Here is a 16488-nt window from a genome sequence, read left to right as displayed (position 1 = left end):
CAACTGACAGAACAGCTGGAAGGTAGTGATGGATTTGGGTGGAGACCCTAAACTTCTGTGTTCAAGTGGACAACCATAGTGTAAGACAGTACAATGAGGTGACTCTTTTACACTCTAAAAATAAGGTTAAGACTATGGGGTTTGGGGCTGAAAAGGTGTACAAGTTAGTGGGAACTTCTCTTGTTAACAATATCATTGTCCCATGTAATCGTGAAGAGTTGAATTTACATAGAGCACCGGCCCTGGAGTCAGAAAGACCTGAGTTCAAATCCACCTCAGACACTTGACACTTATTAGCTTGTGACCCTGGGCAAATCACTTAACCCCAACTGCCTCGCAAAACAAGAAAAAAGAAAAAGAAAAGGAAAAAAAATTTACATAGGCTTCAGAAAAGGAAAGAATCAAACTTAATGAAATGAAATTTCTTTAGTTTATTTTCTAGGGTGAAAAGTTTTGAGAACAGTATGTTCAGGGAAACATGTAATAATACTGAAGAAGGTTTGGAAAAAGAATAAAATCCAATGTTCCATTGAAAAGAGGGAAACCATTATGTTTCATTGTACTAACAAAAATTACAAAAGAAAGGATTTTTTATGAGATTAAGTTATTCTCTTGAAGTTATCATTACCTTGAGGGAAAGGTCAATTTAAAGTATAGGTTTTTTAAAACTATAATTTAACTAAAATTGGTCATTTCCCATTGCACAAAAATATTAAATAGTAAAGATTTTCATAAAAAACATTAGAAATACTATTTTTGCCCAGACTAACCAACTGAATAATTATGCTACTTCACATTATAGTCAACTAATAGGCCAGTCACTGAAATACTTTTTAAACTTATTACCCTCAGATTCATCCATCTTCTCCCCAATATTTTTTGTCCTCTATAAGCAGTTTTTCCCCATTAAGAGGGCAAAATGGAGAATCAAGAAAGGAAAAATTCTGAGTTGGATATGTCCAGCCTTGCAACCAAAAAATAAGATCTGGGTTGAATGATTTTTTTTGGAAGCCAGGCAAGTAAATATTCCTGCAAATCAGTCAGACAAATAACCAACACACTAGAGAATTAACCAGGAATTGCCACTTTCCCATATTTAGCAGGGCCTTCTGTGCACATAGTATGAATTAAATATCTGTTTCTTAAATTGAATTAGGGCACTTCTCTGGAGTGTTCATACAATTGCCCAGAATCTATATGCAATGTAACTATAAATGAGGCTGATTTCATAAACTGCACATGACAACCAAGCTCATTATTTTATATAAGATCTCATTATTTAGTAATAGAAGTAGTATAATTGCTAGTTGTAGAGCTGGAGTAAAATACTAGTAAATCTACCTTAGAAAAGGCATGTGCCTATGGGATCATTAATACAACCAAGACTAAGCAATTAGCACAAAATAAGATAACATTCTACTTTTAATAGTGTATGACATGACTTTTGACTCTGTTCCTGAAAGTATTCAAATCTGACCATGCTTAGAAAAATGTATGCTGTATTTTGTTTTTGAATGTTAATAGCATGGTTTACAAATAAACACTTAAATCTTGTAACAAACAAAATTTTCCTTAAAAATTCTTCACTTACAGGGAATAGGCTGAAAACAAACTGCATAAAATCCAATGACCTGTAAACAAAAGAGCAAACATTGTAAGAGAATGAAGAACATATCTAACATGAATTGTAGATTTACATAGATTTATGGCTCCTTGTCCCTCCAGGCAGCAATTAGTCATCCTTACTAATCAGAAATTGCTTCTAGCTGAGCATTAATCAATTGAAGATGTTATAAGCTTCACATCAGTTGTCATTAGAGTATTTTCTAGACCCCAAAGCAATATTACAGCAATTAATAATTTCTGGGCATTTGAATAGGCAACAGAAAGAAGCTTGCTCAGTGGAGATAATCTATCGTTTCCTTTTGTAAGGGGACATATAGGCCATTCTGACCTTTTACTCTTTAATATGCAAAGTGTTTTGTCCCCAGCTGCAGATGTATATTCACAAGCAAGCTACAGTGATTCACCAGATTTATGTTTGAAAACTCATGGAATAATCACATTTAGTTACAAGGAAAAATAAAAAAGCAAAATGGATGGATTCAGAGTGCAAAAACACTGATGAGCCATTGTGGGGGTCCAATACTTCTCATTCATAGCCAGTTTACTCCACATTTGACCAATAATCCTGACAATTTAACTTCAGTCTATCTACCAGACCTATGAAAAAGAACCAAGAAACCAAAATGAACTATGGTATTTTGCAAAAACTGGTTTTGAATAATTTTTATAATTATAACAAGTTCCAGTTTGACTGGAAGTCAGGTTTAGTGATAGGAACTAGAGTACCTCTTTGAGATAATTCCCTAACTCCAATTTTCATTGGCCAGAGATCTTAGGGCTCTCTAGGGGGAACCCGAATGGGCAGTAGTTTCAAGAATTGTCTCTCGTGAGGCCACTGAAGTCCCTCCAATTGATTATCACCCAGAGGTAATTAGCTTTTAGAAAGGGTATTTACTAAATCTATATAGCAAGAACAGTTGCTACAAAATCATCCTTTCCCAACCAGGGTATTCCCCTTGTATACACAAGGTCTGCTGTGTATTCAAGGTCTCCTAAGGAGAGTGGCCTCAAACTTACACAGCGTTAAGTGATCAAAGAGTAAATTCACAGCTTCTGGAAGTTTTTTCTCCATTTTGTGTAGTCCTTAAGAATTTCCCCTTAGGGAAGTAAGATGGATAATTTTGATTATATAAAATTAAAAAGGTTTTGCATTAAAAAATCCAATGCAGCCAAAATTAGAAGGAAAGCAGGAAACTAGGAAAATATTTTTATAGCAGGTTTCTCTGATAAAGGCTTCATTTCTCAACTATATGGGGAACTGAGCCAAATTTATAAAAATATGGGCCATTTCCTATTTGATAAATGGTTAAAGAATATGAACAAGCAGTTTTCAGAAAAAGAAATCAAAGCTATCAACACTTGCATGAAAAAATGCTCTAAATCACTACTGATTACCAAAATGCAAATTAAAACAACTCTGAGGTACCACCTCACACCTATCAGATTGGCTAACATGACAGAAAAGTAAAATAATAAATGCTGGAGGGAATACACAAAAATAGGTACCATAATGCAATCTTGGTGGAGTTGTGAACTGGTCCAACCATTCTGGAGAACAACTGTTCCCAAAAGGCTACAAAATTGTGTACACTCTTTGACTCAGCAATACCACTATTGGATCTGTATTCCAAAGAGATCAAAGGAAAGGGAAAAGTAACCATAGGTACAAAAATATTTTTAGCAGCTCTTTTTGAGGTGGCAAAGAATTGGACATTGAGGGGATGCTCATCAATTGGGGAAGGACTGAACAAGTTGTAGGTATATGACTCTGATGGAATACCACTGTGCTATAAGGGCAGTTTCAGAAAAACTCAGGAAGACTTATATAAACCGATAAAAAGTGAAGTGAGCAGAGTCAGGAGGATATTGTATACAGTAACAGCAAAGTTGTAATGATGATCAATTGTAAAAGGCTTGGATACAGTGATCAATACAATAATCCAAGACAATTCCAAAGGACCCGTGATGAAAAATGCTATCTACCTCTATCTGTACTCAGAATTCATGAGTTCTCTTTATTGAGATAGATAGCTGTTTTTATGGTGGCAAAGAATTGGAAATCAAGAGGATGCTCATCATTTAGGGAATGGATGAACAAGTTATGGTATATGATTGTAATGGAATACTATTATGCTATAAGAAATGAGCTGAATGCTCTCAGAAAAACCTGGAAAGACATGAATGAAAATGAAATGAGCAGAACCGGGAGAACAGTGAACACAGCAACAGCTATATCATACAATGATCAACTGTGAATGACTTAGCTATTCTCAGCAATACAATTATCTAAGACAATTCTGAAGGACTTATGATGAAAAATGCTATCCATCTCCAGAGAAACAACTTATGAGAGTCTGTTTATTTGGGGTGGGGAGCTGTCTGTGTTTTCTTTCACAACATGATTAATATGGTAACATATTTTTCATAACTGCACATGTATAACCTATATCATATTGCTTGCCATCTCAGAGAGGTGAGAGGGGAGGGAGGAAGGAATTTGGAATTCAAAATTTTTTTAAATGAATGTTAAAAATTGTTTTTACATAAAATTGGAAAAAAATAAAATATTAAATTAACCAAAAAGGAAAAACAAAAGGATAAAATACTGTGAATTAAATATTAACAAATGATTGTGACTTATCTTGCTTCTGCTCTACTTTATCAGGAGGATAATGGAAGGAAAGGAAAAAAAACAAATATTTATTAAGCATTTATTATGTGCCAGGCACATGCTAAGTCCTGGCTATACAAATACAAGGAAAATGAAAGATAGTTCCTGCCTTCAAGGAACTTACACTCTAATGAGGGAAGACAACACACAAAAGGGATCTGAAAAGTGAAGAAGAGGGCGAAAGATGAAGGTACCCTGAATAGAACTGAGTTTTGAAATCTGGAAAGTCAGGAGCCAGAAAGCCAAGGAAGGTTGGCTAGCCCCTTCATAAAAGAGGCTTCAGTAAGAACTCACTAATGGGAGAAGCCGGTAGGCCTTGAGTAGGGATATTCCAGGGTGAGACGGCCACAGATAGAGTTTGATGTCACAAGGTAAGTAGCCCTCAGCATAACACAGCAGCAAAAGTATGATTTTTAAGTTTGGAAAGTCAGGAACAGAGCCAGAAGGGTATAATGAAGGCTTGAATAATTTTATAGGGCTGTTACTGTAGTAACTCCTAGCTTTCCACAAGAAAATTGCCTAATGAGGAATTAAGACATTTACTTTTATTGTCTAATATAAAGGTTTTTCTCTAAGTATATTTTAGATAGGGTAAATCTAGTTATACTAATACAATTTCTATCTTTCCATCAACAGTTCTTTGCCCTCTAAAGGGACTCATGTTGCATTTGCTCTGTGCACTGGACATTCTCCATTAACAGTGGCAAGCACTTTTGGCCAGCATCCATCTTCCTGTTTCAAAGTTCACTTAATATATGAGGAACACTTATTAAGTGTCTATTTTGTGCCAGGCACCGTGCTATGCACTAGAGATACAAAAATGCAAAAGACAGTTCTTGCCCTCAAGGAGCTCACCATCTAAAGGGGGAAAGAACAAGAAAACAAGTATGTACACACAAGCGATATACAGGATATAAACAAGAAATAAGTAGCAGAAGGAAGGGTTGGGAAAGGCTTCCTGTAAAAGATGAGATTGGGACTTAAAGCCAGACACTTATTAGCTGTGTGACCCTGAGCAAGTTACTTAACCCTGTTTGCCTCAGTTCCTCATCTATAAAATGAGCTAGAGAAGGAAATGACAAACCACTCCCATATCTTTGCCAAGAAAATCCCAAATGGGGTCACTCAGAGTCGGACATGAGGGAACCAACTGAACAACAGCAACAAAGGAAGCCAGGAAAGCTAGCAGCTAGAGATTTAGAGGGAGAGCATTCCAAGCTTGGGAGAGAGCCAGAGAAAAAGCCTGGAGCCGAGCAGTGTCATTGATGAAAGTGTCAGGAGGCCCGTGTCACTGAATCAAAAATTACATGCCAAGGAGTAAGATGTAAGAAGACTGGAATTATAGGAAGGGGCTAGGTTGCAATGAGCTTTGAATGCCAAACAGGGTATTTTGTATTTGATCCTGAAGTCAACAAAGGGGGCACTAGAGTTTAGTGACTAGAAGAGTGACATGGTGACTTTAGTCACTGAATGGAGGATATACTGAAGTGGGGAGAGACTTGAGGCAGGCCGACCCACCAGCAGCCTATTGCAATAGTTCAGGTGTGAGGTAATCAGGGCTTGCATAGAGTGGTTGCACTGTCAGAGGAGAGAAGGAGCATATTTGAAAGACATTGTAAAGGTGAAATCCACAGTCCTTGACAACAGATTGAATATAGGGGGTGAGAGACAGTGATGAGTCCAGGATGACTTTTAGGTTGTGAGCCTGAGAAATTGGGAGCATGGTGGTGCCTCCTAATAGTAATAGTGACCGTAGGAAGGGGGAAGGTTTAGTGGGGGAAGATACTGAGCTCTGTTTTGGACATGGTGAGTTTAAGATGTCTGCTGGACATCCAGTCCAAGATGTCAGAAAGGCAGTTGGGGATGCAAGATTGGAAGTGAACATAGAGGTAGGAGCAGGATAGGTAGATTTGGAATTGTCAACATAGAGATGATAATTAAACTGGAACTGATGAGATCAAGTGAAGAACTATGGAGGGAGAAGAGAAGAGAGTCCAGGACAGAACCCTGAGGGGCACCTATGATTAGAGGGTGTGACCAGGAGGAGGATCCATCAGAAGAGACTGAGGAGCAGCCTAATATGTAGGAGGAAAACCAGGAGACAAGAAAGGATCAAGGAGGAAAGAGTGATCAACAGTGTCAAAGGCTGCAGAGAGATCAAGGAGAACAAAGTTAGGAGAAAAGGTTATTAGATTTGGCAACTATCATTAACTTTAAGGAGAGAAGGTTTGGTGGAATGATGAAAGTCAAAAGCTGGATTGTTAGGTATTAAGAAGAGAATGAGAAGAAAGTGAAGGCACCTATTGCAGACAGCCTTTTCAAGTTTAGTTACAAAGGGTAGAAAAGATACAGGACAATGGAGGGATGGAAAGATCAAGTGAAAGTTTTTTTTTCAAGATGAGGAAGACATAGGCATATTTATAGGAAGAAGGGAATAAGTAGAGAGAGATTGAACAAAAGTTATAGATGGGGTTAACAGAGGGGGAATCTGTTGGAGTAGATAGGATGGAATGGGATTACTTGTGCAGGGAGAAGGGTTAGCCTTGGTGAGGAATAAGGCCACCTCATCAGTCAGGGGTGAAAGAAGAAATAGTGGCAGAAGGCACATGAGTGATATATGAGGAAGAGGGGAAAAGGGGGAATTAATGATGAATGGATGAATGACCTTATTTTTTTCTGTAAAATATGAGGCAAGGTTTTCAGCTAAGAGGATGGGGGGAGGAGGAGCCAAGGGAGTTTTGAGAAAGGATGATTAGGTTTGGAAGAGCCACTGTAGAGAGTGGAATAGTGAGTTGATAAGGCAATAGAAGGCTTATAGAAGGATAAAAGGATTGCCTAGATTTCTAGGCTTTGATTGAATCCAAACTTCACAGAACAAATCCCCTTAATAAAAGGACTTGTTCCATAAAACTCAGTTAAAAGGCTGCACTCAAGGACCTACGAAGCCACATGTGGTCTCAGGTTCCCCACCCCTGGTCTAGAAGCATTGAGGGTCTGGTGAGGTTATGTAACATAAATTTATAGTGAAATGATTATCTCCACCTTTATTCAGCAACACATGTGTAGGAGCAAAGGAAGCAAAAGATGGGAATGATCTAAGACTGAGGCTTGGGAGCGAACAATCAGTGAAATGATAAAGGACTGGCAACTCAAGAGAGGAGAAGGTGAATTGGTTCACTAAGAGGTAAGGATAGGGAAAAGAGGAGAGTGGATAGTTCAGGGGAGATTGCTTGGGGGAGAACTAAAAGTTCAAGGGATTGAAATTTATAGTAGGGACAAAAAGTAGGATTTGGTAAGAGAAGGCAGAGGGAGAGGTGGAAAGCGGCTCCCTAAAAGTACCTAAAAGGACTATGGTCAAATAAGAGGATTTCAGAATTCTTGAACATGGAGGTGAAGCATTTGTAAGGGGTGGCAAGATCAAAGGTAGGAAGATCTTTGTATATAACTGAGGTGGTCATGGGAAGTAAGAAGGTTGAAGAACTGAGTGGTTAGAATCTTTGAGGGGGAGTCAACAGATATGTTGAAACTTCCAAGTATGAGGGAAGGAGCTGGGAAGGAGAGGAAAAAATGTGGGCCAGGTACCAAACTCATTGAGGTAGGAAGGGAAATGGCCTGGAGGTCTGCAGACATTAGCTACCAGGATTTGGATTGAGTACCTCAAAGAACATGAACCTCAAAGGAGAGATTACTGAGTGAAAGAAGTAGGGGGAGAACCTAGAAGTGACAAAGGGCAGCAAGAAGTATTCCAACTCCCCCACCAGTAAGCCAAGGGGAATAACTGAAGGTGCATCTGTATCAGAAAGGGGGGCCAGGGTGACACAGAGTGTGTAACCAGGGGAAGCCAAGTTTCAGTAATAGCTAAAAGATGGAAGGAAGGGAAAAAGAAAAGATTTAGTATGAAGAGAAGTTTGTTGCCTATGGAACAGGCTGAGAAAAATTATTATTTCTTTCTTATATTAATAGCCAGTTATTGAATTAGGATTAAAGGGTATTCCACTTCCTTATTCAGAAAGCAACCATTGTAGGAAATCTTGGGAAAAACTCAACCAGGCTGAGAAAATTGGTGACTTCCTGTCAATTGTGTTTGATAAGAGAGGTCTGAGGTAGAAGTGGATTCCCTCTTTGATATGTATATTGATAAGTCTCTTTGACCAAGGCTTGGGTGATCCAAGTCACATACCCCCAAGAACCTCATTAGATTGAGCCCACAACTTCTTATAATATTCATTTTCTCATTAATGTTAACCAACCAGAGTTCACTGTCACCCCAGGGACATCCAATTTTCCAAGGGCATTTAAGTTGTGAGCTCACTGTGAGTCTCTGGCATGCAAGAGTGCCACTGACCTCTTTTACTAATAAAACGCTAGCATTATTAATAAAATGATTAAATGCCTGGAAACTTTGTCTCTTGATCTTTTTAAACATCACAAGGCATTCCAGAGGGTAGAGCAGAAAGGATGGGTGGCAGAACTTTGGGGTGGAAAGGTTATGAGAGATGGAAATAAGGAATTAGATGGTGGGTGATTAGGAATGGAGTTTGGATGATCATCTCCTACAAAGGTTTATCTCTAAGTAATTTTACATACAGTAAATCTAGTTATAATAACACAATATCTACTTTTCCAGAAAAAGTTCTTAACCACCTAGAGGGACTCCTGTTCCATTTGGTCTGTGCCCTGAACATTCTCTACAACAGTGGGAAATACATTTGGCAAGCATCTATCTTCCTGTTGTATGCTTCACTTAATATTAATAATACAAGATTGTTGAACAAAGTTATCTCTGTTGTTGCATCTATAAATTTTTTATGATCTTAACATATGTTCAGGAGACGCTTTGTTGAAGGAAAACCTTCAAAGCTGCATTTTGCTCTAGAGAATCAAACACTAGTCTAATCAACAGATACGAGCACAGTGGAATCTTGTATTCTTTGCACTTCTCAGCTCACTGTATGTCTTGGAAGATTTGGTCTGCTATCGAATATCGTTTGTAAAAGCTTGCCTGCTCCATATTCTGAGCACTTAGCACAGTACCTGGCACATAGTGTTTATTGACTGATTGATATTCTTACTATATATATTTAATAAACTGCAGGCTTAAGATCTAACATGCTATATAAAAATGAGTGACGATGATGATGAAGATGAACATACCCTGCAGACCACAAGTTACCCTTCTGGAACATGTCTTTCCCTTCTTTACTTCAAGACTGCCCTTGATGAACACTTACACCAGATTTTACCTTTTAGATAGGGCATGATTTTAAATTCTCCCTGTGGGAGGAGTACTAATCCATTTCTGGATCATAAAAAATATAATGCTTTAAAGAGATAATATCCAAAATGTAAAAAAGATTTTATACATTGTATTCTTTTCTTGCCTTAGGGACAGCAAAAACATGAGCAGAGAATCTAGATAAGTCAATAGAACAATGGGTGCAGGAGAAAATTCTCCTCCCTAAAATAATGAGCATAACCAGCATATGTTAAGAAAGAGTGAGGACCCTCTCCTGTCGGCTCTGAATTCCCTGGGACTGGATCGTTACCTTTATCCCAGTCATTTTCTACCCTGCCGCTAGTGCTCTAACCTCCACATCCGGCCTCAAGAGACCATGCCTGTTCTGTTCTGAAGCCTCTGGGATCATATGTCCTCACCTTCACCCCAGCTATTTTCTACCCTCCCATTTCTAGGAACCACCCTCACCCCACTATCCTCTTGCTCTAAGGATTATAATCGAGCAAACACTGCCATGTTCTCCAGAAAGGCTATGTAAAAAGACTGCCCTATTATTATACTCACAAACAATTTTTCCTGGCTACTATCCCCAGTGTGTACTGTCTCCCTCTCCTAGAATGTAAATTCCTTGAGGGTAGGGACCACCTCTCATTTGCATTTTAGAAGTTATCTCTTTGCTTGCAAGGTACATAGCAAACACTTAATAAATACTTTTTAATTCACTCTTCCATTGGCTCATTCATTCGTGATGTTAGTTACTGGTTGGATAGGCATCAATCTTTAATGGTTACTTGTTAAAACAGAAACAAAGTCCCTGGAAAACACTTTATTTACAGTTGGTTTCATGTCTGGGATCCCAAAGAAATTGAAGCAGGCCTGGGCAGTGATGGAGGTACATTAACATCTAACCCCACTGTGGCTGTAAAAAAAAAAAAAATCTATTGTGGTCAACATCAGGTAGGCAAAGGGAAAACAAGACGTTACCAACAAGAGTAAGTTTCGTTATGTGGTGAAGGAGAATATGATAAAGTGAAAGATATGCATAGTAATCTGTGTTCTGTCAGTTTTAAGTGGCTCTTTTCTATGATTTTGTTTGTGGGAAAGAGGGGAAATTGTGTTTTATCTAAAACACTATCTGCTGGTAGGGGGAGTATCATACTGTGTCATTCACAGGGACTGGATTTGAGATTTGAGAGTTATATAATGTTTACTGTCTCAGATGTTAAATTGGCTCTTGAGAGGATGAAGCTGATGAAAATCCTGCAAAATGAAGAAAAATGAATTATCAATAGATTTATTCCAAAGTATAATGAACCACATTAGGAGGTCGTGGGTTGACCTCTACTGGAGGTCTTCAGACAAAGGTTGGATAACCACTTGTTGTGCGGATAGCTGCCAAGGGGATTCTTGTTCAGGTCTGGGTTGGATCAGATGGCCTCTGAGGTCCCTTCCAAACACTGCAATTCTGTGATTTTTCCACACCTTTTTTGTTTCACTTAATAAAACCATAATAATATTAAATTCTACAATTATTCTATATAAGAATGTCATGGCAACACTGTCATAAAATATGAATCTATTATATAGATAATCTAAATAACAATACTTGCCTTGTTTCATATTTTTCATCAATACAAAATAGCTGGATACAGAAGGCAGATGAAGCACCTTTGTATACAGGACGAAAGTCTTCATCGTCAATTGTTAGGCTGACTTTAGATGTTTTTAAAAAATCATATGACATTTCAGAAGCAGGTTTTTCCTCTTCCTAGGGCAAAAAAAGAGGCAGGGGACCAAATGCAAGTCATATTTCTTTTCCTCAATTTAATGAGCTCTTGCATCATCCCAGCATTATTGTATTACAAGTACAGGTGTGAACTTTTCACCCAGGAGAACAACACATTCTGAGATGAGCTTGGATTGAAGGAGGAATACTTAATGAGATACCCAAATTTTAGAAGGTAAGGAATTCAAATAATCATATAAAGGTCATAAAACTAATTTCAATTGGATATTTAAAAAATCAAAATATTATATAAAAATAAACACACCTAACTGTCCAGCAATATTTCCATTATGGATTCAATTAGAATAAAATGTTGCTAGTGGACTTAAATGATCCCACAGTTGGAGAGGGCATAGTACCACTAGGCCACAAGGACTTTTGGCCTCTAACAGCCTTCAATGGGGAACTAATAAGGAAGGTCTAGGGCTAAGTTGGCGGAAAGGGGCCAGGTTGGAATTCTTATCAATCAATTAATGGATATCCACTATATACTCACACTATCCTATAATTATAAGAAGATTCAGAAGAAACATACGGCATAGTCCCTGTTCACAGAGCTTACACCCTAATGGAAAGACAAATCTAGAAGAAAAATGAGTACTAAACTTTTGGGTAGAAACTAGAGAAGTTTTTCTAGTTTCTAGTCTCACAATTTATGCCCTGACCATTATTCAGATTTGGATAGGTGGCACAGTGGATAGAGCATTGGACTTAAAGTGAGAAAGACTTGATTTGAGATCCCACCTCACACACTTACTAGCTGTCTGACCTTGGACAAGTCACTTAATTTCTCAGTGCCTCAGTTTTCTCATCAGAAAAATGGGCATAACAATAGCACCTAATGCACAGTGGTGTTGTAAGAATCAAATGAGGAAATCTATGTATCTGTAAGAACCTTTCACAGGCAGATTCCGCTGCATTTCAGATTTGTTTATTACTCTGCCCCATCACTCCAACTTGTCTTGAGATCCTAGATGTAACAGGAAATAGCTTATGGAAATAACACACGTCTTTCAAGGCTCCATTTAACTGCCATTTCTATGAAATTTTTCTTCATTACTGCCACCTAGAAACTATTTTTCTTCTGAATCCCTGTGGTTCATGTTACCTTTATTTTTTATGTAAATGTCTTATCTCCCTTACTAGAATGCAACCCCCTTGAAGACAGAGACTGTATCTTCTTTATATTTATATCCCATAAGCTATTTCCTGTTACATCTAGGATCTCAAAACAAGTTGGGGTAATGGGGCAGAGTAATAAACAAATCTGAAATGCAATGGAATCTGCCTCTGAAAGGTTCTTACAGATTCAGCCTTTACCTTAACACTAATCACACCCAGCAACAGCTCTAAATACCAACACAGGACACAAGACACCTGGGAAAGAGCCATGTCGATGACCATAAACTCCCTCCTCCAGATGCTTCTCCTTGGGTAGGTGCACAAAGGAAAGAGACACTGACATATCCATGTCACAGTCACAGGGAATTTTCTTCTTGGGAAACAGATGGTGCAGCTGTACCCTTTCCATGTTCCAGAAACTCACCTGGTTTTTACTCTTATTCTAAAGGCAGTCCAAATTGCTTAAAGGCACCAAAGTCAGTCAAACTAAACAAATCTATACCAGTACCAACAACCTCTTCCTCCTATTTAAATATTTCTAGTAAAGAGAATAGCCTGCTACAAAGGTAAAACAAACCAACCCAGTTGGGGGGTGGGGGGAGTCACTTGTTATTCATAGGCTCATGGCTGACTCAGTCATCTGCTTTCAGTCACTCATTAGCCATGGTACTGACCTCTTCTTTGGAAGGGTTAAGACTACTAGGTAGAGAGAAGAGGAAAAGACAGAATCTTTGGGAATGCCCACATTTAGGGGGTAGGAGGAGGAAGAGAAGTCAGTGGAAAAGACAGAAGAGTGATCATAAAATTAGGGAAAGAACCAGGATAGGAAAGAGAGAGTAGTCAAACAATAAAAAGAGTGGTTGGAATCAAAATGACATATTCCCAAGGGATAAGTAATTTTGGAAGCCTCAAAATCCTTTTAGAGGGACAGTCTGGGGAAAACCTACATCCTGATAATGACTATTGACCTAGGATATCCATAACAAAATTTATAGTGCACTCAGAATTTCCAGGATAAGATACTACATTTATTATGAGATATGTGAATTTGAATATAAACATTTTTCCACTACAAAAATCAAAATGAAAGTGATAATTTCAGGTAGAAATAAGGATCTTGTACTTAATCTTTATGGGCTCATTTATTTCTCCTATTAATATCATTAAAACTGCAACTACATGAGAGTAATATCCAATTGTTAGAAAGACTAACCAATGACTATAAATTTAGATAATATATTGTCAGTAGCATAAAGTGATTACCATGACACTACATTTCAGAAATTTGTGGTTTGAACCCAGGCTGATCCATCACAATGAAGTCTGCTAATCGGTTTGATTGCTATCAGGCAAATGATAAAAAGGCCAGTAGGGGAAATTGCCTTAATTTATTTTCAAAACAAAGATTAGCTCTGGCTACAACTCTGCCTCTGACTGATTCTAAATAGAGGATGAGGGCAGAACTATGGTAGGAAGAGTGAAGAAGATTCTGCAAAAATGACAATATGGAAAGTCTAGGACAGAGAGAAAAGATGTACTGAAGTACTACCTCCAGATATATACTTGCCTTTGGTCCTTAAATTTTTTCTAATTTAATCCCTGTGGTGTTCTCTCTATATCAATCTGCATTGGTGACCTTCTTGTTTCCTTGCTTTTCCCTACTCTCCTGCCCACAAAGTTCTTCGCTTTGATTTAAAACCACACAGGTGTCCCTTTAGGGTGTGTTACTCAGGACTATGCCTTCCTTGCCACTGCCCCTCCCACCCCGCCTCTCAAATCTCATCAATAATTTGGGTTAAAATATCATCTCTTTAGATAGAATACTTCAAAGCAATATATCCAGCCCTAACCTTTCTCTTGAACTCCTATCCTGTATCATCAATTGTCTACTGAACATCTCCTAAATATCTCATAGAAATCTCAAACTCATACATCCAAACCCTACTGCCCAGGGTTTGCTGTGATGCTCAACAAAACAACATATGGATAACAAAGGCTGCCCCATGTAACATGCTTAGAGTTGCCTTTCCTGGCTCTGGTCAATTACATGGGAGCTTTGGGGCCTGACTTCTACCTATGTGGTGACACAGCACTGAAAGAACTCAGTATCTTGTTGCTTACTCTTCCTTCCACCCAATCAATGAGAATAGCAGTTGGGTAGGGTGCTATATCAAGGGTCAGCTTCTGGTTCAGGCTGTTACTTCAACTCCAGTGTGCAAAGTTCTATTCAGTCTCTAGACTCCCTGTAAAGGGATAAGTGGTAAAGGGCTAGGCTGTCATCCTGCTGCCACTCTCAGCTTGACTAAACTAGACAAGCTTGCACTTCGGCCCCTGACTTTTTCTGCTTTGTGTTTCTTTTCCGGAGTAGGTAGATGATAGAACATCATTGTTGAAGTGGATACAGCCAGACTTGGTGGTGACCTTGTGAGTTATAGAGGTCCACAGGTATTGGGTCCAATGAAAGGAGCTGACTCTTAAGAGGTATGGGAAGCTCTGTCTCAGAAAAATCAACTACCAACAAGAGGAGGAACCCAAGCTGCTGGCTTGCCAGAAATTGTGAACTTTGGGGAAACCACACAGAGCTAGGGTGAAATATAAAATTTCTAATCAGAAATCCTGTGAATTGCTTCATGTTTAGATGGTAATAATGATCAACCTCCAGCCTAGGTAAAAGACTCTAGCATTGCTATTTGTTTGTTTAGTTTAAGTCTTACCATTTCTTTGTATAAGAAATACATACCTGCCCCATATAAGAAGGAAGAGGAGACAGAGGAAACGAAGAAGGGAAAGATGAAGGAAGAGGAGGAACTTGTGCCCATTGAATTTACTCATGAATGATACATGTACTTGAAAGAAAGTATGGCCCAGGTTTACTAGGGGAATGTTTTGTAGCTACTGTTCTTGATGTGCCACTGTAAATGTGTAAATGCCATTGCTTTGAACGAATTGGATTTTTAGCTATTAGTGGGAGTAAGAAAGTGTGGACTCACAGAATATCCCTAGAACTCGAGAGTAGCAGCTGCTCTCTGGGTACCCAACCCATGAACACAAGTTCAAGTTGGGTGTAATAACACAGGGAGAGGCATTAAATTTGTATACCCAATGTTTAAGTCACAATGCCTTGAATATAGTAGGTGCTTTAAAAATATTAAATTGAGCTATAAGAAATGGTGAGCCAGTGGACTTCAGAAAAACCTGGAAAGACTTATATGAACTGATGCTGAGTGAGGGGAGCAGAACCAGGAGAACATTGTACACAGTTACAACCACATTGTGCTATGACTAACTCTGACAGACTTGGCTCTTCTCAGCAATGCAAGGTTCTAAGATAACTCTAAAAGATTCGTGATGGAAGATGCTATCCACATCCAGAAAAGGAATTATGGAGTCTGAATGCAGATCGAAGCATACTACTTGCTCTCTTTTTTGTTTTGTTTCTTCTTTTTTACAATTCATTCCATTGGTTATAATTCTTCTTTGTAACATGACTAATGTGAAAATATGTTTAAAGTGAATGTATATGTAGAGCCTATATTGGATTGCATACCATCTTGGGAGTGGGAGGGGGGAAAGAGGGAGGGAGAAAATTTAAAACTCAAAAGGTCGTGGAACTGAATGTTGTAAACTAAAAATAAAAAAATATCAAAAAATATTAAATTGAATTATAAAAAAACAGACATACTGATGCACAGTGTTTTAAAGTTTGCACAGCACTTTACATATTTTCTCTCATTTGAACCTTAAAAGAACTCTGAGAGGCAGGTATTACAGGTATTATTAAACCCCACTTTACATGATGAATAAACTGAAGTTTGGTGGTCACATAACTAGTGTCAAAATTTAATTAAAGCAGCTGATACCATAGTGCTTTAAAGTTAACAAAACATTTCACATACATGGTCTCATTTGATCCTGCACTACTCTTACTGCTCACGTGTGATTTAGAACAAGTCACTTAAACTCCGTGAGATTCAGTTTCTTCAGTTGTCAAATGAAGGGACTGGACCAGATGATTCTAAGGTCTCTTTGAGCCCAAATGTTCTGAAC

At 38.3% G+C, this 16488-nt stretch overlaps 1 protein-coding gene across 1 annotated transcript in view; it reads right to left on the bottom strand.

Moving 5' to 3' along the window:
- Positions 1 to 16488, bottom strand: part of CFAP61 (cilia and flagella associated protein 61) — a 362517-nt gene that overhangs the window by 258439 nt on the left and 87590 nt on the right. Inside the window, exons 15-16 of the mRNA XM_036749971.1 lie at positions 11144 to 11301; positions 1592 to 1631 (exon numbers count right to left, since the gene is read on the bottom strand). Of these exons, the coding sequence (XP_036605866.1) occupies positions 1592 to 1631; positions 11144 to 11301 (198 nt within the window). The remainder of the gene's footprint in view (positions 1 to 1591; positions 1632 to 11143; positions 11302 to 16488) is intronic.

Source organism: Trichosurus vulpecula, chromosome 3 (genome assembly GCF_011100635.1).
Source record: "Trichosurus vulpecula isolate mTriVul1 chromosome 3, mTriVul1.pri, whole genome shotgun sequence".
Taxonomy (NCBI): Eukaryota; Metazoa; Chordata; class Mammalia; order Diprotodontia; family Phalangeridae; genus Trichosurus; species Trichosurus vulpecula.
Note: the sequence above shows the minus strand (reverse complement) of the source record. Positions and strands in the feature narration are given on the sequence as shown.